We start from the raw sequence: 22,367 nt of genomic DNA, 5'->3' as shown, positions 1-22,367 counted from the left end.
GTAGTTAAATGTCGTTTTAATGTTACTATCAAATACTTGAGAACAATTTGAATGTGTTAAATTTGAAAAAAAAAAAGAAAATTAATAAATAAAACTTTAAATTTTCTATAGTATCTTGAAATATGTCTCCATCTTAATTTATAATTAATTTGCTTATGAATTAATAAATAAATAAAACTAAATAAATAAAACTAGTTTTGGTTATATACTATAACATATATATCTTATATACACTATAACATAACATCTTTCTTTTTAAATTTTTTTACAACAAATTTAACAAATTTAATACTGCAAAATCAAAGCCTTTTTCAAGCAATTTTTCAAATTGCATTAATTCTAAATGAAAACAGCTACAATGATTAATATATATGGTAGTACATGATAATGCATCTTTGTGATATAATATTTATAGTATTTATTTATTTATTTAAGTGGAATTAAAACGGTAAAAATAAATATATATTCATGCATTTTAAAGCACATTACATGAGTAATGATTCCATCTTCAGATGTAGACGATCAGTGTATTAATTTTTAATCACGAAGATCACCAAGATCACGCTGTGGTTTGTGTGTCAAGCATATGTTCTTCATAACCCTGTGTGGAAAGGCACAGTTATACCCGTGGTTAATGTTCTCAAGCTTATGTGAAGTGGGTTTATCTCAGAATCTGCATAAACATGGAACCTGACAGAGTTTAAGATCTGAAAACCACAGGCAGATAAGAGACCGCAGCAGTTTCTGCAGTGTATGTGGCTCATCTGTTCTCAGAACTCAGAGCCGCATTTTTCCAATGACCATATAAGGTTAAAAGAGGAACCTTGACCCTCATAATATTATATTGCATATTTTAATTTATAAATATAACTTCTGTACTCTTTATATGTCATTGTATGTTTTTGTTTATGAAAACCTAAATTCAAGATGTCTGATAAAAGCAATGATGTTCTATTCTCCTTATATTGCATAAATATTTCAAAATAAATTACTTTTGCTGGAAAAATAATGAACAATAATTTCATTTAATTTATTTTTTAATACAATTTAATTAATTTACATTTCTTGCAGGTCTCAATGTGGCTTTGCGCGGATCTGACAGCCCTTGTAAAGGCCGGCTGGAGGTGTATCATGGCGATAAGAAGCAGTGGGGCTTGGTGTGTCATTACGGGTGGAGTAAGGAAAATGGAGAGGTTGTGTGTAAATCAATAGGGTGTGGGAATCATACACGCTCTGATGTAGACATGACCCTCTACACAGATCCACCTCTGCCCCAACAATACTGGATGGATCAAGTGAAATGCACATCTAAAGAAGAGAGCCTTTGGGAATGCCCTTATGTTGGCATCAGTAACAATGAAAAGTGTGATGAAAATAGTTTTGTTGCTGTTGAATGCTCGGGTAGGTAGTATCCATTTAAGTGTATATATATATATATATATATATATATATATATATATATATATATGTATTCCTGTCATCTAAGTTCAGATGTGAATCTACACATTGTTGATGCCAAGCTTTTTACCACAGGAGAAGTTAAACTGAGTTTGAATCTGAATGGACAGCGTGATGTATGTGCTGGTGTGGTGGAGTTCTCAACAGCCAACGGCATCATTGGGGTCTGTAATGATAGCTGGGGTAAGTGGACAAAAATAAGAAGTTTATTTTATTTGGTGTTTTTGCTTTATTGACCAAAGTATAAGAGAGAATGTCTAAATGTCATTGCATTAAAAAACAAAAAAACAAACAAGTAATGTCAAAGCAAATAACAGCACTTTTCAGAGCCATTTTTTTGCAATGACCTTTAATCAACTGGTCATTTAGTGGATTGATACAATTGAAGTAAATGATTTGTAATTATTTAAGTATTTAAAAGTAACAACTACGGTAATCTTCAACTGTTGTTTAAGAATGTTGAATATGTAAAATTATTATTTAAATCCCAATGCCCTTTTTTGTGAAATGAAAATATTAATTATTTATATGTTGATTATATTCATTTTAATATGTAATTGTAAATAAATAATGGAACATTAATACAAATGGAGTAATATGCAGTTTTGAAAAGGTAATTCTTGAACAATGTTCTAATGCAAACAATGAAGTTTGAGTTTGATGTTTTATACGGTGATACATACAGTATTTTATCAGAAATAATGTGTTTGATTGTTCTTCACAGTTTAACAAATTAAACCAAATGATGCCCTGGAACTCAGATCCATTTTTGTATCACTTTTAATCACCTAGTTAGAACATTTTTCAAGCAACTTAAAAAAAAATTTTTATGCAACCTCAAACAAAGTTAAGACAGACTATTATCCATATTATTAATTATATTATATTAATATTATATTAATTTTCTTTGTTGTTGTATACAATAATTTAGCAAACAAGATATGTCAGGAGCTTGGTTGTGGAGATCTTCATTACATTCCCAAGCCTGGAATGTTCAAAGAACAACAGAGCAAACGAAATGTATTGCTTAATTGTGTTGGCAATGAGACGTTCTCTTGGCAGTGTATGGAGTGGTCAGACTGCCGGGAGCGAGCCAGTGTGATCTGCAGCAGTGAGTGTATACTATTATTAAACAGCTCTATGGAGTATGTTGTTCTGATTGGGGTAAATGAAATGGTGCTGAAACCGCTCCTGGGTGATACAATACTTCTCAGTATTTCCATGTTTGGTGTGAGAGGTAAAATGCACATTTACACAGAAATACTTGTATTACACAGATCACACGAGGTTCAGTCTACGAGATGGCAGCAATGCTTGCTCTGGGTTGGTGCAAGAGAAAATTGTGAAACAAAATCCATGGAATCCTGTTCAGTCAGCAAATGTGAAGCCTGAAGTCATCTGTCCACAACTGAACTGTGGTTCTACTGGAAACTTTACAAAAGGAACTAACATACTGACCTGCTCAGGTGATGCTGAGTTTCTTGCTTTAAATAATATTACATCAGTAAATATAAGTAATTATTATTAATAGATTTAATGTATTAATAATAACTAGGTAATTATAAATAAATAAATTTGCATTAATACTAGTTAAGAATTACACAAGTTTTTTTCTACAATGGTTTAGTGTTAATAAATGTAGTTTTTCTATCTCAAGTTAAATGAATACGTTTTAATGTGTATTGAAATTTAGTAATAAGATTTATTATTATTATTATTATTTATTATTATTATTATTATTATTATTATTACAGTAATAGGGTTGACATTGTGTGTTGACATCACAAGTTCAAAGTTAAACTAATGTGAATATAATTCTTGTGATATATCTATATATATTTCTATATATTTATTATATTTATGTACATGTATTGTGGTAAAGAACATTAATAGACTATTAAACAAAGCTTATTTAAAAATATAAAACATTTTAATAATGCATCACATGACCAAAATAATTTTTTTGTGTAGATAGCTAATAAAGACAACTTTATTTGAAAATGATGTTTAATAGTAATAATTAAAAAAATAAAAATAAATAATAAATGAAAAAATACATTTTTCTGTCAGAGGTTTTTTGCTGATTGCTTTTTAACATCTAGTTTAACATATGTATTCTTATCTTATAAAACTTTTAATTATAACTACAAATATTTTATTACAATGTATTAGATTTTTTCCCCTTTTTTATTAGGCATTGTAACAATTAATTTTGCTGTGTTCACAGACCGCGTGAAACTCCACAATTTCACAGCAGAGTGTTTTGGAGATGTTTCCATTGATGTGAATGGTAGTAACTATGAAGTGTGCTACAGTGATCAGGATTCGATTCAGTCCCGTAAAAAGATGGGGGCGGTGGTCTGTCGAGAGCTTGGCTGTGGTGAGATAGTGCTCGTGGAACAGGGCTCCAAAACTTCTAATGGTTTTCTGAGTAATGTTGTTTGTCAGGGCGATGAACGGTCACTGTGGCATTGTCTGGCAATTCATGAGAAAAAAACATGCACGGGAACCAAAGTTATATGTTCAGGTAACTAAGACGGCTTTGCAGGTAATTATAGTGAACTCAGAATCTAGGACAACCAGAATCACCCATAACTGATAAACTCTGTCATACCAATCTTTTTTTTTTTACTATAAACGGCAGGCAGCTTGGATGTGCGTTTGAGTGACGGTCTGGGTCGCTGTTCTGGACGTGTAGAGGTGAAATGGGAAGGCTCATGGAGGCCCATTATCTCTGAAAGGAACACTATTAATTCAGACGTGGTGTGTCAACATCTAAACTGTGGTGCATCCTCAAAAATAAATAGACAACTTTTCACTGAAGGAGAAAAGACACTGGAATGGCTGAGGGATGTCAGCTGTAACTCTTCAGCAAAGCTCCATGAGTGTTTCGAGAATACTGGCTTGAGGACACCACGTCAAAACGAGAAAAATATAGAAATCATTTGCCAACGTAAGACAATATAAAATACGCACCAGTCATACTGGTCAAAAGTTTGAAATATATGCAATTTTATAATGTTTTTAAAAGGAGTCTCTTATTGAGGTTACATTTATTTGATAAAGTAAAATGAGTAATATTGTGAAATATAATCAAAATTTAAAATGTGTTTTCTATTTGAATATGTGATTTATTTCTATAATGGCATAGCTGAATTTTCAACATCATTACTCCGGTCTTCAGTGTCACGTGATCCTTCAGAGATCATTCTAATAAGATGATGTTCTGCTCAAGAAACATTTCTTCTTCTTTTTAATCTTAAAAACATTTGTGCTGCTTTTTCTTCTGGAAACTGTGATACACTTCCATTTAAAAAAGAAAAACAAAAGTACAAATTTATCACAGGAATAAATTACATTTTAAAATATATTCAAGTAGGAAAGCTATTTTATATTAAAATAACAAATATTTCATAATATTATTGTTGTACTGTATTTTATAATAAACAGATCTTTGAGCATAAAACTTATTTCTAAAACATCTTAATTATTCCAAATGTTTAACCTGTAATGTAATATAATACCAATAATGTTTGGATGTTTTGTTATGTTTAATGTTAAGCTTTTTGGTTTACATAATTTTTAACATGCTTTCCATGATTCCAGTAGTTTTTGGTTTTGTTTATTTAGTAAATACGTCTAAAGTGTTACTCTGTACATACAGTAACCATAAATCCATTTTATTTGTTCTCAGAGGAAGAACTGAAGTTCTTTGAAGGCAAATCTCCATGCAAGGGAAAAGTGCGCATCAAGCAATTTGATGGTAAGACTGTCTGGCTGTCTGCAATACCAGAGGAAGAGAATAAGAAAAAAGCCAATGACACATGCAAAGCAATGCAGTGTGGAACTCTGCTCTCCTTTGAACCAGAGCAAAACACCACAGATGATGCCAAAGTCACATGTTCAGGTACAGTACATGTGGCACCAGAATTGCCTTATTGTTTTTATCCTCTTATAAAAGTAAAAAAAAAACTTCAAAGTTTAATAATTTTAAATGATATAAACTAAATAACATGATTTTTTTTAACATTTAGTGCCAAATTAATTTAATTGTGTTCACGCTACCTAATATATGTATAATTGAAGTTTGCATAATTAATTTGTGTTAAAACCACATAAATCAGTTTTGTTGACATAACTAACTGGGTAGTAGATCTTTAGTTCCCAGCATGCTTAGCAAGGGACTGCATTGGAAGAGTAAATGTTTAATATTCAGTTATGTTGGACATTTAGAGGAGTTTCTATAATGTTTTTGAATTTTGTTGTTACCATTGTGTGAAAGAGTGTTTTCTGTGCTTAGGGCTATAGGCACTCAGTGAGTAATTGCAATTGTAAAGTCAGCACTTTTCTAATTTGTTCATTATATGCATTGTGCATCATGATAAATGTAATAGATTGTTTAAACATAAGAAAATTAAATAAACCTCATTAAATTTATATATATATAACATTTTTGGTCCCATATAAAAATTTAGTTTGACAAACCTAAACCACTTAAATTGTGTTTTTAAGACTAAATAGATTTATTTTAAATGAATTGAATTCAATTGTGTGTATAAACATTATTCAATGGCATTGAAGGTAGTGAATTTTTTTTTTTATAGTATAGTATATAAAGCAATTTCCTGAAAACGTATTATCTTCTGCAAAGATGGATTATTTTTCTATAGGGCCAAAAGTTACATAGTGTAGCTTTAACAGTTCTGTGTGTAAAATGCTTGTATTCTTACTGATGTCACATGTAGGGTCAAAGACAGAGGAGCCTCGAGTGGCACTTCAAAACTCGCTTGGAGAAAAATGCTGGGGAATGGTGAAGGTCTGTGGAGATGGCAAGTGTGGAGGGGTTTGCAGCAACACTTGGAGAACAGATGAAGACTCCAAAATGATCTGTGGGAACCTGGGCTGTGGAAATCCAATTCAAGCCCAGTTACCACGTCAGATAAATAATCTACCTGCCACTTACAGTAGTGTGTACTGCTCAGAAAATGTACAAAATATGACCATGTGCAATTTTATTCCCAACAAAAACCCCACCTGCAAATCCCTAGCCCACGTGATATGCAGAGGTAATGTAAACAGTCGCTTCATTCAAGACCAAAACCTCACGTTAACTCTTGCTTTATTTATCAGAACTTTGGGCTTGTCACAGTCAAAATTGTTCAGGCTTAGAATGTGTTCTGTTCCATGTTTTACACATACTTTAGTTTGGGTTTGAATTAAAGGTCCCCTGAAGTGCCTTGAAACACACAGCATAACTGTATGTGGTGACATAATTTCAACTGAAACAGGAAGAGAGGGCAGGACATATAGAGCAGCCCCGCCCCTTTTTAAAATAGCCAATAGCTTTGGTTTATATCTGCTAAACTTTTGACTCTGCTTTATATATGCCGACTAATAGATTACCCCCTAGATTCAATATGAAACTCTTAGTAAAACAAAATAGTGTTCATAATAATGCTGAGGCTGTATAGTTGTAAAGGATTTTTTATATATGCAGACTTGCGCATATGATCCAGTCTGTGTGACCGCATCTCTGGACCGGAGCCAATGTCCAGATCAGACTGTGTGTGCTACTGGCTCATTTGCCATAATCGAAAGAATATTTACACTGTTTAAATCGTTCTCTATTACCTACATTGTGCACTAGGAGCCATTCACTGTACTGGAAATACTACACTGTGAACAAGTGACCGATCTCAGCCGGTGCTTCACAGTCTATCTGTAGTGCAGGGGCGGGCGCTTCGGATTCTAGAGAGCATTTGACTGGTCAGAAGATTTGATGAGAAGATGAAGTACAATGTGACGTCAAAAAAATCTTTGAGCCGTTTTGGCGGAAGTGACGAACTGCAAGCTTTGAATGCTTATATTCTTAGGATAATGTTATTATTTGCATATTTAAAAAGTTACATTGTTGATTCAACAAATTACAGCACATTGTGAACATGTAGAGAAGAGTGGGGGAAACCAAGGACTGTGCAATTCTTTTGTGAAACAAAAGTTTAATGTGTTCAGAAAAGTGTATTCATATTTTTTTCTGACCATGCTATCAATTATAAACAAAGTATGAAAAACGTCTAGACTTTTTATGTTATTATAGATTTTTAACAAAAAAATAATTTTGTACTAAGAGACTGTTTTACCACATCTATGAGGCAAAAGGCCCCCCAAATCTGACAAAGCAATTTGCTTTAAACATTTACAGCAAAATCAGAGTACAGATGGTTTTTGCTTAAAATTAAAAAGAATATAATCAATAATCATGAATTAAGAAATTAAAGAAAGTATTTCAAACATTTTGTTAGCTTATGCTAGCTAACTAGCTACCTGAGGCCAACTTGAGGTCATTTTTAAATATAAAATGCAAATATTTCGAATCAACCAGCTGGTTAGAATACATCTGATGGAAAGAAAAAAGGATTTGATGTTCAAAACAGAATAAATACAGTAACTGCTCATTTTTTTTTTTTTAATTGTAATTCTGAAAATATAATTATATTTTTAATAAATAACACGTACTCCCGATCTACAGGGATAGGTCCAACTGTTCTCACATGTCATAAATAACTATGATTTTCTACAAAACAACAAGCTTTAAAACACTTTTTTTTGTCACTATTCAACAGTTTCTCTGAGACGCTGAAACTAAACTGTGTGTGAAATAGGGTGACCATATGCGCCGTTCATATGGGACATGTCCCAGCCAGAATTTTAATAATGCCTAAAATATCCAGAGCAGTTTGACCAATAACATGCAGGTATTGTACATAATCGACCAATCGTGGGGCTGTGTGTGAGAAAATGAGATCTAGAGGGAACGATCTAAGCGATGCAAATATGCGCATGTGTTTGTTCATTTGATTGACTTGAAGCGTCGCTGCGCACAAATCCCAAAAAAAACGAACAAAAAAAAAACAAAGTGCGCCACAATGCTTCAAGTCAAACAAACGAGCAAACACGTTAAAGTGATTCGAAAGCATAAGGAGCTGTCTGCTCTGCTCTTTATAGCTCTCATGAATGTTACACCACGATCAACCTGCACAATGCAAATAGCCATGCAAAAATCCTGGCTGGGACGTGTCCGGTATGAATGGCACATATGGTCACCCTAGTGTGAAAGTTTTTTCTACTGTATAGAGCACAGTATATTTCATGTCAACTGTTATTTAGTTTAAGATTGGTTGTCAAAAGATGCTACAAATTTGCTGAAAATGTACTCACACTCAGGCCATCAAAGATGTAGATGAGTTTGTTTCTTCATGGAAACAATTTTGTAAAAATGTACCATTTTTGTTGAGCATCGCATTAGTTCAGTCAGGCCACGTTAGTCACACTTGCATCAGCCGACAGTCAGCTGTTCCTGACGTGTACCAATCCAGTCTTGACACATATCACATGCGGTCTATTTAAATTCCCATTCTTCAGCGTCTCTTCCATCGCATCGCTGCTTGCAATTAACTGATCACATCACTGCTTGCAAATCAAACTTTTACAGATTGTTTCAGAACATCTGAAATCCGCATCTAAGATAAGTGAATGCTCTTTGAATCCATATCGCTGTCTATATTGCCTAGTGGTTAACATTGTTTTGCATCGGTTGCAGGAGCAAAATATTAGCAGCAGCCTTTATACATCTGTGTTCATACACCAGGAGCTATATGCAGTTAGAGCATGTAATCGCTCTGAGGACACGCAGATAAGGCCATAAAGACCAGCATTCTCGTGTAGGCGTTTCAACTGTTTTTAATAACTGCTCGCACTTACTTGGAATAAACAGACTAATATTTGAACCACTCGTGTTCATTTGTGCGCTAGTCATGTGGGCAGAACATGATCACATACACACTACGGCCGTCTTCTGTCGTACCACACCAGTGGTGTAGTTAGGGCCATATGCAAGTATACGCCATATAATTACTTTTTTTCCAGGGCCATTGCATATTACGACTTCTAAAGGTTCAGTATCTGCATATACCCTCTTGTACCCACTTGTTTTGTTGCTTCGCAAGTCTGTAATCTACTGTAATAAATTCAACCACCACTAGCAACAATAACAACAATATCAGCCATTTGGCGTTGTCTCACTTAAATATCCTGATTAAATACACTGGTCAAATTATTTCATTTAACCATGACATACACTAAAAAGAGAACCCAAGTACTCATTCCAAATTCACAGCAAACAATAAATGGTGTGAAATCTCATGCAAAGCACACTTAATTAGAAACTCCAAGCCTAAATCACATGCTCTATGTATAATAACCAGCACAGGCAATCAGCATATAATTCAGGAGGACAGTAATCACCAATGGCTAAGCACAACAACAACCACAACTCTGTAATAATAAAATAATTTCGGACTTCCCTTTCAACGTCCGACGACACCCTGCCTTCACTGTGAGGACTCAACCTTCCCCTCCGCGGCAATGCTGAGAAGGTTTCTTTCAAACAGCCTGCCAAGTCCACCTACACACTCTTCCCTATCTATTTAAATTTCCCCCCACTGTCTACCTCCGGGGAAAATAAGTGGGACCATGGTTTTCTTCACGCCGGTAGTGCTAGCCAACGAACACCATGGATCCCCTGCTTTTGTGAAACCGGCAGGCTTAACAAACACAGCGTCTCAGTCTCTTTCACAGTTAATTATCAAGCAACAGAGCATCCTCATCTTTCCCCTCCCCCACATTTAAAAGCATCCCAAAATTGTTTATTGTCCACAGGTATGCTCGAAGACATCGTTCCTTCAGTGTTTGTCCGTAGCAGTGGCGTCACACACCATCAGTAGAATCATAATCATTACACTACTATCATGAATCGTTTCCCCTTTAATGGTGTACTATACAGTTGTGTGAAACTCGTGATTCTTTGTTGTAATTGGTGCATTATCAGTATTGGGGGTAACGAGTTACTAAGTAACGGATTACATTAATTATATTACTTTTTTGGGTAACAAAGTAAAGTAACGTATTACACTAATAATATTGGTAACTACACTACTTTACTAGACTATAGGTACACGTTTTTACTGCGTTACACATGCCGTGTTTGCCTGTGTGTAAAGTTCTGGGCTGGGTTTCGCGATAACGATTGATCTTAGCGCTTAAGAGTTTTTTCTACGAGTAATTTTACGACCGTTCGTTATTGTTTGACTTGTGTTTCCTAACATTGCACATAAAGCAATCGCCCAGCTGTGCTTCAAGTGCTACGTAGGAGTCGCTCTCCGTTTGTCAAGTGCTAAAATGTCATCTTATAGACGGTTTCATCGGGCACATGCGCCTGGCCCTAAGTTTCCGGTCTGTGTTGTGTATATCGGTCCAGGATCAACGTTCCCCACCCCTGACGTAGACGATGGTGGAACTTCTTATGAGCATTTCTTTCGGGAAAGCATGCCCGCACACACGTCGACCAGAGGATAGCGAGACCTCGCCCATATAAACGCGCCTCATCTGGAAATTGTTGGCAGTGCTGCACAGGATTTGTTGGAGAATGTCTCCAAATAAGTGTGTTTTGGATGTGAGGGAAAGTTTACCGTGTTCAGCTTCTCAAAGAATCCGAGTGTTACACGAACCGTGGATGCAGTTTGCTTTTCCGGGGCAGCAATGGAGTGTAGCAAGTGCGTTTGTGTGTTCTCGTCATTTCAGTGACGAATGTTTTATAAACAAGACCAGGTTGATGTTGGATTTGAACATCATTTGCTATTAAAACATGGTAAAAGACCCTATTCAGGTCTTTTGTTGGAAATCAGCACATAAGTGAATATATATAATGGAAACAACATGAAACATCAGTATTATAGCTCCGCCCACAGCATGCCTCCAAGGAGCTCATTTTTTTCTGGCGAGAATCGGAAGCTGTATTTTTCTTTTACATATATGACAAAACTAAAGACTTTTGGAGATAATGATGCAGTACTACTCTATAGGTACTCAAGATTAACATGAGATTAGGTGAAACTGTGTGTTATTTACCCTTTAAGCATTTTAAGAAACATGCTATTGCACATCCTTGATTACTTAACTTCGGGTGATGCTTCCCCCTTAATGTGATATTTTTTTTTACAGCATGTTAGGCACTAAAATTGGATAATATGCAAACTGCCGTCATATGAGACTGCTATTGCTAGCGGTGTATGCTTTCCCCTTAATGTGATTTTTACAGCATGTTAGTGACCTAAATTGAATGATATACAAACTGCCGTCATATTAGACCCCCCACCCCCCCCCCCCCCCGTATATTCAAATATTTGCATAAGCAGCTTAAGCAACATGCTTGTTGTATGCTTCCTTTCTGAGTTGGGGTGATGCTTCCCCCATAAATATAGTATCAAGCAACATTTCTCATTACTGGCCATTCAAATTGCATCAGTTGCATTGGGGAGTTTGGCATATGGTTGTTTTGGGGTTTGTCTTGCTGCTCTCCCCACTCTGTCCAAGCATGGCTGCATGGACAGGCGTGTGGAGTGTTGCCCAGAACATAACCATACCGCCAACACTAATTGTATGCAATATAATTGTCGTAAATATACTTGACGGAAGTGGTCCTGATTGAAACATCACTTGCTCACCATTGGATCCTCTGTAGTGAATGGGTGCCATCAGAATGAGAATTCAAACAGCTGATAAAAACATCACAATAATCCACAGCACCCATTCATTGCAGAGGATCCATTGGTGATGTAATACAAAATTTCTCCAGATCTGTTCCCATGAAGAAACTATTCCTTTATTACACTACTCAGGTGAAAAAAGAGTATACTTGAATGCTGTACTTTTATATTTAAAAAAATGTAAATACTTAAATACCAGCAAGTACATTTATAGTACATTCTTATTTCTTTGTGCTAAATAAAATTGTGAAAGTTATATACTTAAAATACACTAATTTAAAGTTTATTTTTACTTCAGTTTGCAAATTGCAAAAGGTATGCCAAATACTACTTATATTTAAAAAGATTTTTAGTCTATTGAAATAAAGTATACTACTGCAAAAATATTCAGAGGACTTTTATTTCTGTATTTCTAAAAAGCCTGCTTTGAATTAATTAAAAAGTAGTTCACTTTTACATAGTTATCATTTAAATTAAATTGATTTTAATTAACATATATTAGTAAAGTAATAGTTATGAGTGTGAATAGATTCTAAGCAAATTTTCATTCTGAGGTGAACTATTCCTTAAACACAGTTTAAAATTCCATTTAATGAACATTTATTTGATATATTCTTCACAGACAGCATCAAAGCTAGACTGGAAGATCCAAGAGACAAATGCGCTGGAAAAGCATCACTGTTTTACGCTGGGAAATGGACACTCATCTGTAAAGACAGTCTTGATACAAATCTTAAAAATTTGATCTGCAAGGAACTATTTTGTGGCAAGAGCATAAATGACCAACATGATTGGATTTCACAAGAATCTAAATCTACAGGACTATCAAGAATTAAATGTCTGGATAATGCCAACTCTGTTTCCAAATGTGACCTCAAAGAGGTTTCAGAGAAAGAATGTATTGTTGGCTATCTAAATTGCACAGGTACTCACCTTTTTTAATTTTGTGCAGACTTGATCACATTTTTCTTGCGATGGAAATTTTTGTGATCCCAACTAAGTTTTCTCTTTCTTGCAGTCTGGTCTGTATCCTTTTGAGAACAAAAAGTACCAACACTTTAGCCAAAGTTAGTTAACGTATTTCCATTACAGATGCACATGAACAAGGTGACTAGATGTCTATCTGAATGTAATAATAACCATAACAACCCATGACTTGAGTAACAACCTGAAGTAATCATAAATCAAATGTTCATTGCCTATGAGTTTTCCTGATTTGCACATGAAGAACCAATTATTAGAGATAAATGATATAATAATGTCATCCTTGCCAAGAAGGTTTGGTTCTCCGTTGCAGTCAGAATAAGTCACCTGTAGATAATTTAACTTTTTTTTTGTTTTAGATGCGTAGGGGAATTTTTACCACACTCTCTGAGTGTAGTTTCTGCAAGTCCTCTGACCTTTGACCTCTGCTCCTGCACATGTGATACAAGGTTTTTGATATATCTGCCCTTTATGTAACAGAATGGAAACGATTGCTCCTCTATAATAAGGAAGGCGAATGCAGTGGTCCAGTATATGCTCTGCGTGATAGGAAAACACCCACTCCAGTCAGCATAAGTGGATGGGGCAACGAGGAAGGACAAAAGCTGTGCGAGTATCTACAGTGTGGAAATTTCACATCAAGCATCCCTAAAAACCCAAACACAAACACAAACGAGTGGTGGAACAAGACCTATAATTGCTCAGGGAAGGAGAATATTTGGGAATGCGAGAGCAATGATCAGCCCGCCCAGAATCAGCATCAGTTAAACATCCAGTGTGACCGTAGGAATGATCTCTTTCTTCCTTTTGTTAGCATCCCTAACACTGTCAACTCGAATTAAAGTAGATTAACAGAATAGATATATAGATTAAAAAAGGGCATTGCAAATTTAATTCTGAATCATTAATACAATTACAGTTTTTATTCATCTTTTGAATTAGTTTTTATTTTAATATTTTCTTTATATTTCATAAAACATTTTTTAATTATTTCAGTCAGTTGCCAAGACAATATTTCTCATTTTCATTGTTTAACTTGTACTCTATTAAACCACACACACAAAACAAAACAAACAAAAAAAGCTAAAAAATTTTTTTTTAAAAACCTAAAATCCCACATACACATATAGTTTAACCCCTTAACTGTCACTCACATTTTTGAGATAGACTTGAATGTGCCTGATACAAACCTAAATTTTTATTATTCATGACTGAAATACATGATTTTTCATGGTAATGCAATGTTTGAATTTAAAATGGGTTTCAAAGGATGAATTTTGAAATTTTATGTTTTCAAGTGACATATAATTTCTGATGATTTCTAAAGTGTGATAGAGAAAAAGGCAACAAAGAAGACTTTTTTGACAAAGGTCAGGACTCCTGTTATGATGTAGGTTTTTTGGGTTCACTCTTGCCATAAATTAATCTATTACTTTTCCTACATAATTTTTACCAAAAAGATTGGTAAAATATCTCCTATAAAATACACTGTAAAAAATGTGGAGTAGGATTTACTTGAAAAAAGCTTGCTAAGTTTTTTCACTCAGAAAATTCTAGTAAATTTACAAACATTTGCTAAGTAAAAGCCTAAACATAATTATTAGTAGTTTGAATTAGACATTTTTAAGTTAAGTTTACTTGGAAATTCCCAGTAAATTTTGTTGACTCTTTGTTTGTAAATTTTACATTGTGTAGCCTAATGCTTATACTGAAAAAAAGTGTACAAATGTATTTTTCTTTTGCAAATTTAGCACTCATATATTTTAAGTAAAACTTAACCATTGAATTTAATATAATCTGCAAGTTCATGCAATTTACTTTAACAAGGTAATACTGGTAAATCTCCATGCTATTAAAGCATTTGGTTCACTTGCAAACATGCAAGTGAGCATGTAGACAGGCTGTTATCATTTTAAGATAATATGCCCACTCAATAAAACGAATGGCCAAATGAACACAGAGACCTCAATACTTGGTACACCACACACAATGACGGTAACAATCAGTGAATAGTGTTTGAGTATCAATGGGTCATTTTGAATAGAAAATAAACTCCAGGTGTCACAAAACAGTATGTTACCAAAACAAACAACAACTGACAACTAAAATAAACAACTAACAACAAAAACAACCATAAAACAGTGTACATTTGTAATTATTCATGCCCCATTGCTTGATGGGAAATATGGGATCTTAACTTTGATATTTACTTAAAGAATACTTGTAAACATAACAAACGTTTCCAAGTAAAATATACTTATGAGTTTTAACTTTTATTTCTACCTAGGCAGTTCCATTTGAATTTACTTAAGTAAAATAAATAAAAATGAAACCTCAAGTAGCTTATTGAATTAAACATGATATTTTGAAGTAAAAAGACAAAATAGTATTTGTTTGTAAAATTTACTTAACTGATGCTATTTTTATTTACAAGTAAAAAAAAACACTTTTTACAGTGTAGGAGTCTTAGACCTTTCCAACAATATATAGTTTGTCATGATTAGATCAAGATTTAGTGAAGTAAACATAGGCGTCCCATATATGGGACGGGGTGACAGTAAAGGGGTAAATGGAGAAACACTTACATATTTGTTGCAAATTAATTATACAGTTATATGGAGACATATCAAGAAACGTTACTATTTTTTTAAACTAATATAATAAAACAATAAATAATTAAACAGAAAAAAAACTAATAAATTAACTCTAAATTAACTAATTTTTATAGAAACATTAATAGAAAAGCATATATTTTCCCAGAATGTTCTCAAAGTGTTTAAAATTTACCCTTACAACATGGCAGCATTTTACCCATTTATTTTAATATCCTTGGTTGCAGTTCAGTCATTCTCTTATAATATCCTGAAGAGAAACAAACAGGAGTCCGTTCTTAAATGATGAATTTTTCTCAACCCTGCACAAAGAGTAATACTTGACTCACATTACAGAAATATCTGATTGTCTGATTTCACTCCTCTCCAGGTAAACCTCCAAAAATTATGCTCTCAAACAATTGCACAGGCGAGGTGCTCATAGATAAAGAGCATGTTTGTGCATCCTGGTGGGATGATGGGATGTCCAACAAGTTATGTGACAGCCTCAATTGTGGTAAGGCACTCTACAGCTGGACCACAGAGTCCAGAGAAAAAAATACCTGGCATTTCAGCTGCACAGGCATAGAGACATCGGTGTGGCAGTGTGGCTCTAGAAAAGACAGCTGTAAGAACATCCTCTCTGTGGCCTGCAAAGGTGAGTCATACATGTATTTCTGGACTGTAATTAAGACTGTTACTGTAGTTAAATAATGAATAGATGTTGAAATGTAGTTCAGTTTTCCTTTTAAATGTCCTATAAGTTTTGTGGCTGTTAGACCATTTCATGTGTCCACCTTGTTCATGTTTGCAGATAGATGCACGTTATGAAATATTTAAAAGATTAGTCATATAGTCATATGATTAGTCATATTAGTCATATATCACATTAGTCATATACTAAGCTGTGCTTTACTTTCAATGACAGAAGTTGTATTTGTATTGCAGATAGTGTTGAATTCAGCTCTACTGAGAAGTGTGGTGGGAAGCTTGTGATCAAGTATCAAGGGCGATGGGAATATGTCTGTGGAAAACTGACTCCGAATGATAGCAAGAAGTTTTGTGATGTGCTTAAGTGCAATGATAGACGAGAACTGCTGGATGAAAAGCACATAACAAAAGAAATAAAGGTCAAAATTGATTGCCCAGAAACCCATTACAACATTTTTCAGTGCATGTACCATCTCAAAAATGATAAATGCAGTCATGGACCTGCTGAAATCAAATGTGAAGGTAAAAAAAAAGAGATGCCATTGACACTTTAATATAGGAAAATATTTTTTATTGTTCTGTGATTTGTTTTAAGTTAAGTAGCTGTGAGTTTACTTTAACAAAGTTTCATTAACATTCTAACCTGTGAAACCTGTTTCATTAAAACTGCAGGTTATACTCCAAAAGGAAGTAATTCTTCAGTAGGTCTGATATTGGGTCTGTTAGGAGCTGTGCTGGGGTTGCTGATTTTGTTTTTAATGTGGAGGAATCGGAAACGTCTACTTTTAGCCTGTGAGTATCACTTGCACCGGAAAGACATAATTTAACAGATAAATCATAAATATTAAAACATAAAGATAAACATTATTTTTACATAATGAATTTACAACAATATTTGAAGGACCTTCATCTTTTTAACCTGTTGGTGGCAGTGTTTCCCACTCCTTGTCACACTACACACACTTCACATCAAATAATAACCGGTAGAATTAATAGAAGTGAAGTGACATTCATCCAAGTATGGTGACCCATACTCAGAATTCGTGCTCTGTATTTAACCCATCCAAAGTGCACAGAGCAGTGAACACACACACACACACACACACACACACACACACACTGTGAACACACACCCGGAGCAGTGGGCAGCCATTTATGCTGCGGCACCCGGGGAGCAGTTGGGGGTTCGATGCCTTGCTCAAGGACACCCAAGTCGTAGAAGCATACTTTTCTACCTGTTTCTGTTTTTGCAGTAAGATATTACAGAAATAAAAAGGGCAAAGACGTCAACCCAGATGTGAATGAAATGGATAAGATGGATACAGAGGACAAAGGTATACTATATCAAGACATAAGCTAATGCTTTCCTTAATTGCAAAATGTTATTGTTTTTATTATTATTTATTTATTTTACTTTTGTATCTAATAAGTCGATAGACAAAATCATTCACATAGATAGATAGAATTATATATATATATATATATATATATATATATATTAAATTTTTCATTTTTTCAGGTTTTTCTGAAGAAAAGGCATCGTTTTCAGATAATGATGACTACCAGGATGTGGATTCTCTCATGGACAAGTCAGGTGAGATATTCAAATATTAGTCTTATAACAGCAGGTAATTTTTAATTGTCAGTTTCATTCCTTTCAACACAATGTATGTCAGTCAATCCATCTTTTACTTAGTCTGTTCATTTTAGTCTGTTGCCTGACTAACTGCACATTTGTCGATCCAAATAAATAAACTATACTAATCCTCTACAAAGTAAACTATAAAATAAGTATGTTCATCTCAACAAATTTTAATCAACAAAACTGCTGATTCTTTTTTATGTTTGACAAACTAAAATGTCATGTAAAATATGTATAAGTGATGTTTCCATGCAAAGATTCAAATTAAATTCTGCGCAAAACTGGAATATCGCATAAAATTGATGGAAACAATTAAAAGGGCACATTCAGACTCTACGGTGGAAGTGAATATATAATGTATGAATAAATTAAAATAAATGTATATCTATTCATGTAAGAATAAATTCAATTCAAGTTTATTTGTATAGCACTTTTTATGATACAAATCATCGCAAAGCAACTTTACAGAAAATTAAGTTTCTACAATATTTAGTAGTATCTTATAAGTGCTGACTGAAAGTTTATGTGCAAATGACAGGAATGTTTAGAAATATTAATACAAGACATAGTCAACCAGACAGTGAACACTAGTAACAGCAATTATGATGTGATTGCATAGTAAGAAGCAATTTTTTTTAGTTCTGTAAGCTGTTTCAGGGTTAGCATCATCTGGGGTCCTCTGAGGGGTTGGTATCATCTCTTCTCAGGTTTTCTGGATCCAGACTGGAGCTTGTGTAAATCCTAGTAACCACGTAAATCCTGTGGCAAAACAGAGAAACAAATAAAGACATCATTAGCGTAGCTGCTGTTCCAACAAAGTAAAATTAATTCGTTTAACCCAAGCTAAAGAATAAGAATGCGAATAAGAACTGCAGTCACAATTTATGAGATGCATTATTCAAATGCTTGGCGAAAAAGATGCATTTTTAATCTAGATTTAAAAAGAGAGAGTGTATCTGAACCCCGAACATTATCAGGAAGGCTTTTCCAGAGTTTGGGAGCCAATTGCGAAAAAAGCTCTACCTCCTTTAGTGGACTTTGCTATCCTAGAAACTACCAAAAGTCCAGCGTTTTGTGACCTTAGGGAGCGTGATGAATTGTAGCATGGTATAAGGCTAGTTAGGTATGCAGGAGCTAAACCATTAAGAGCCTTATAGGTAAGTAATGATAATTTGTAACTGATACAGAATTTAATAGGTAGCCAGTGCAGAGACTGTAAAATTGGGGTAATATGATCATATTTTCTTGACCTGTTAAGGACTCTAGCCGCTGCATTTTGACTACCTGTAGCTTGTTTATTGAAGAAGCAGGCCAACCACCAAGAAGTGCATTACAATAGTCCAGTCTAGAGGCCATAAATGCATGAACTAGCTTTTCTGCATCAGAAACAGGTAACATATTTCGTAGCTTGGCAATGTTTCTAAGATGGAAAAATGCTGTTTTTGTAACATGGGAAAAATGGTTTTCAAAAGAACATCAAGTACATCAATCTATTTGCAAACTGTAGTCTACTAGATTCTGTGTACTGTATTTATTTATTTAATTTGGTTCAATAAGTAATATCTCTCTCTTATCCGAAATTAATAGGAGAAAATTATTGGTCATCCAATCTTTTACATTTTTAACACACTCTGTTAGCTTAGATAATGTAGAAGTTTTATCTGGTCTTGTTGAGATATATAGTTGAGTATCACCAGCATAACAGTGGAAACTAATCCAGAATTTTCTAATAATATTACCAAGGGGCAACATGTATATTGAAAATAGAACAGGACCTAGGACAGATCCTTGTGGCACTCCATATTTTACTGGTGATAAATCAGATGGTTCCCCATTTAAATGAACAAAATGGTAGCGATCTAAACCATCTTAGAGCCTGCCCTTGAATAACTGTATAGATTTGTAATCTATCTATGAGTATGTCATGATCTATGGTGTCGAACGCAGCACTAAGATCAAGCAAAACAAGCAATTAGATGCAGCCTTGATCTGAGCCTTGGTCATTTGTAATTTTAACAAGTGCAGTTTCTGTGCTATGGTGGGGCCTGAAACCTGATTGAGATTCTTCATACAGATAATTTTTATGCAGGATGGAGCTCAATTGAGCAGACACAACTTTTTCTAACATTTTTGACATAAATGGAAGATTCCAACATCATGTTTTTCCAACAGGAGAGGAGGATGAAGATGACAGAAAAAGGGATTCTTCTGGGACAGAATATGATGACATTGAGGGACAAGCCAATGGAATCTCTCCTTCTCAGACCCACCATGATGAAGACCTCGACATCCCTCTCCTTCCCAAGAGACCCGAGAACATTTTTGGTACATCACTCAAATTTACACTTCACTGTATGTGTGTGTGTGTGTGTGTGCCTTTACGGAAATGGTGCTGACCTTTTCCTTTGTGGTATCATCAGATCAGGACACCTATGAAGTGGAGACAGAGAAACAGGAGGACTATGATGATGTCATACCTGTCAATGCTGCAGCCAATGAAAATGCAGGCATGACAGGCACACGAGCACATGTAGATGTAGACATGGATGAAGGTGCAGATTCAGATTTAGATGCTGGTCTATTTGCAAAAGCTGATACGGATATGTTGACCACAGAGGTAGAAGTTCACGCTCAAGCAGAGTAATAAAGCAGCCATGAGACCAAATTGTTATTTTAAGTTAATATTAATAAGAGATAAGATTGTATGTTCTTATGACAGTGGAATATTTGGAAGAAAATATGGATAAACAAATGCTGTTTAATAATGATGCTATCTCTCAAGATTTCTCTCAAGATGTATAAAAGAAGCGACGCAAACACAAACCTGATTTGGAACAACAAAATATTTAATTATCGTCACAAGAGTGTATAAACTGAAGAAAAGCTAATTTTTGTACTGATAAACCAGTCAAACTTTTTGTAGTTCTTAAGGTTTTGATGTGTAGTTTTGATCTGTTTGTTCCTGCTTTGCTTGTATTTTTTGTTTTTGTTTTTTATCTTGTTTATTTGATAAGGTAATATCTTTTAAAAATTTACAAGATTGATGCTTTTAAAATTTTCAAGACCAGGTAACACAATGTTATCACAAACACGAGGCCAGAGATCACTTGGTTCACCCAACAACTAAAATTTGCTGAATTTTTCCAAATAGAGTTTGGTTACTACAGATTAAAAAAATAAAAAATAAACAAATAGCATTATGTCACTTCACCAATGGATCCTCTGCTGTGAACGAATGCCATCAGAATCCACAAGTAATCCACTCAACTCCATCAATTAATGTCGATTTGTGTTTATATTCAATGAATGTCGATTTGTGTTTATAAAAAACAAATCCGTGAAGACATTTTTAACTTCAAACATTGCTTCAGACAAAAATACAAGTGCATAATCCACTAACATATTTGAACCTTTTTCTTTTTTTTCATCTGTGCTTGATCTGTGCATATTTTTCTTCTGATTCAAACTAGATGACATACTGGAAATAATAAATATTATGGATAGAGAACGTTTATTTAAGCTAAAAGCAGCAGTTTGAAGTTCAAAACATCTTGATGGATATGTTTCTGGATATGAGTCATGTGGATTAATTGTGGGTCATTGTGATGTTTTAATCAGCTGTTTGGACTCTCATTCTGACAGCACCCATTCACTGAGGAATTATTGGTGAGCAAGTGATGCTAAATTTCTCCAGATCTATTCCCATTAAGAAACAAACCCATCTACATCTTGGATGGCATGGTATTTGAGTACATTTTCAGCAAATTTTTATTTTGGGGTGAACTATTCCTTTAATACACAATGTATATATGGACAGATAAATGTTCAACTGTCCATTTAGTTCCATTCCTCTTCTGGATTAATACATCTTTAACCACTGTTACAGTTACCTGAAAAATGTAAAGATAATTCTCACCAAAAGTGAAGACCTACTGTAGGTGCTGTTTTGGCAAAAAAAAAAAAAAACATATTTTACTAACCGTGGCCTACTCATGAGCATGTGTATACATTTTTTAAGGAGATGTTACTTATTTTAAAAGTAATTATAGTTGTACACAATTTTACAATAGAATCGTATTTTCTATTTTTGTTTATACAGTATTTTGAAAGATAAACTCAAATAATAGATTGTTTAGAAATTGTGCAGAGATTTTGTTTGATCTGCCTTTTTTTGGCTTGTTTTGAATGATTTCATATTAAAGTAATTGATGGCTTTGACTCTTTTGTACATGATTATGTAATTTAAATGTGTCAGTTTCATGTATCTCAGTAAATCTCAGAAGAGCTGGAGGTGAAACCGTGTCAGTGGAGTCATGCTCTGGTGCTGTGTGTTAAACTGTATTGTTCTATAACACCTATAGTTTGATTCACAGCACA

At 34.2% G+C, this 22,367-nt stretch overlaps 1 protein-coding gene across 1 annotated transcript; it reads left to right on the top strand.

Annotated features, from left to right (window-relative positions):
* Window positions 1-1,084: 1,084 nt before the first annotated feature.
* LOC132097302 (scavenger receptor cysteine-rich type 1 protein M130-like) lies at window positions 1,085-20,979 on the top strand. The gene is made up of 14 exons (XM_059502931.1): window positions 1,085-1,401; window positions 1,534-1,641; window positions 2,390-2,569; window positions 2,736-2,924; window positions 3,686-3,985; window positions 4,103-4,411; window positions 5,153-5,365; window positions 6,204-6,392; window positions 16,029-16,295; window positions 17,021-17,140; window positions 17,602-17,682; window positions 17,868-17,942; window positions 20,163-20,315; window positions 20,411-20,979. The coding sequence occupies exons 1-14, from the start codon at window positions 1,245-1,247 to the stop codon at window positions 20,632-20,634; spliced, it is 2,565 nt and encodes an 854-aa protein (XP_059358914.1). The 5' UTR covers window positions 1,085-1,244; the 3' UTR covers window positions 20,635-20,979.
* Window positions 20,980-22,367: the final 1,388 nt, after the last annotated feature.

The sequence above is a fragment of the Carassius carassius genome, chromosome 21 (genome assembly GCF_963082965.1).
Source record: "Carassius carassius chromosome 21, fCarCar2.1, whole genome shotgun sequence".
Lineage (NCBI taxonomy): Eukaryota > Metazoa > Chordata > Actinopteri > Cypriniformes > Cyprinidae > Carassius > Carassius carassius.
This window is presented reverse-complemented; position numbering and strand designations above follow the sequence as displayed.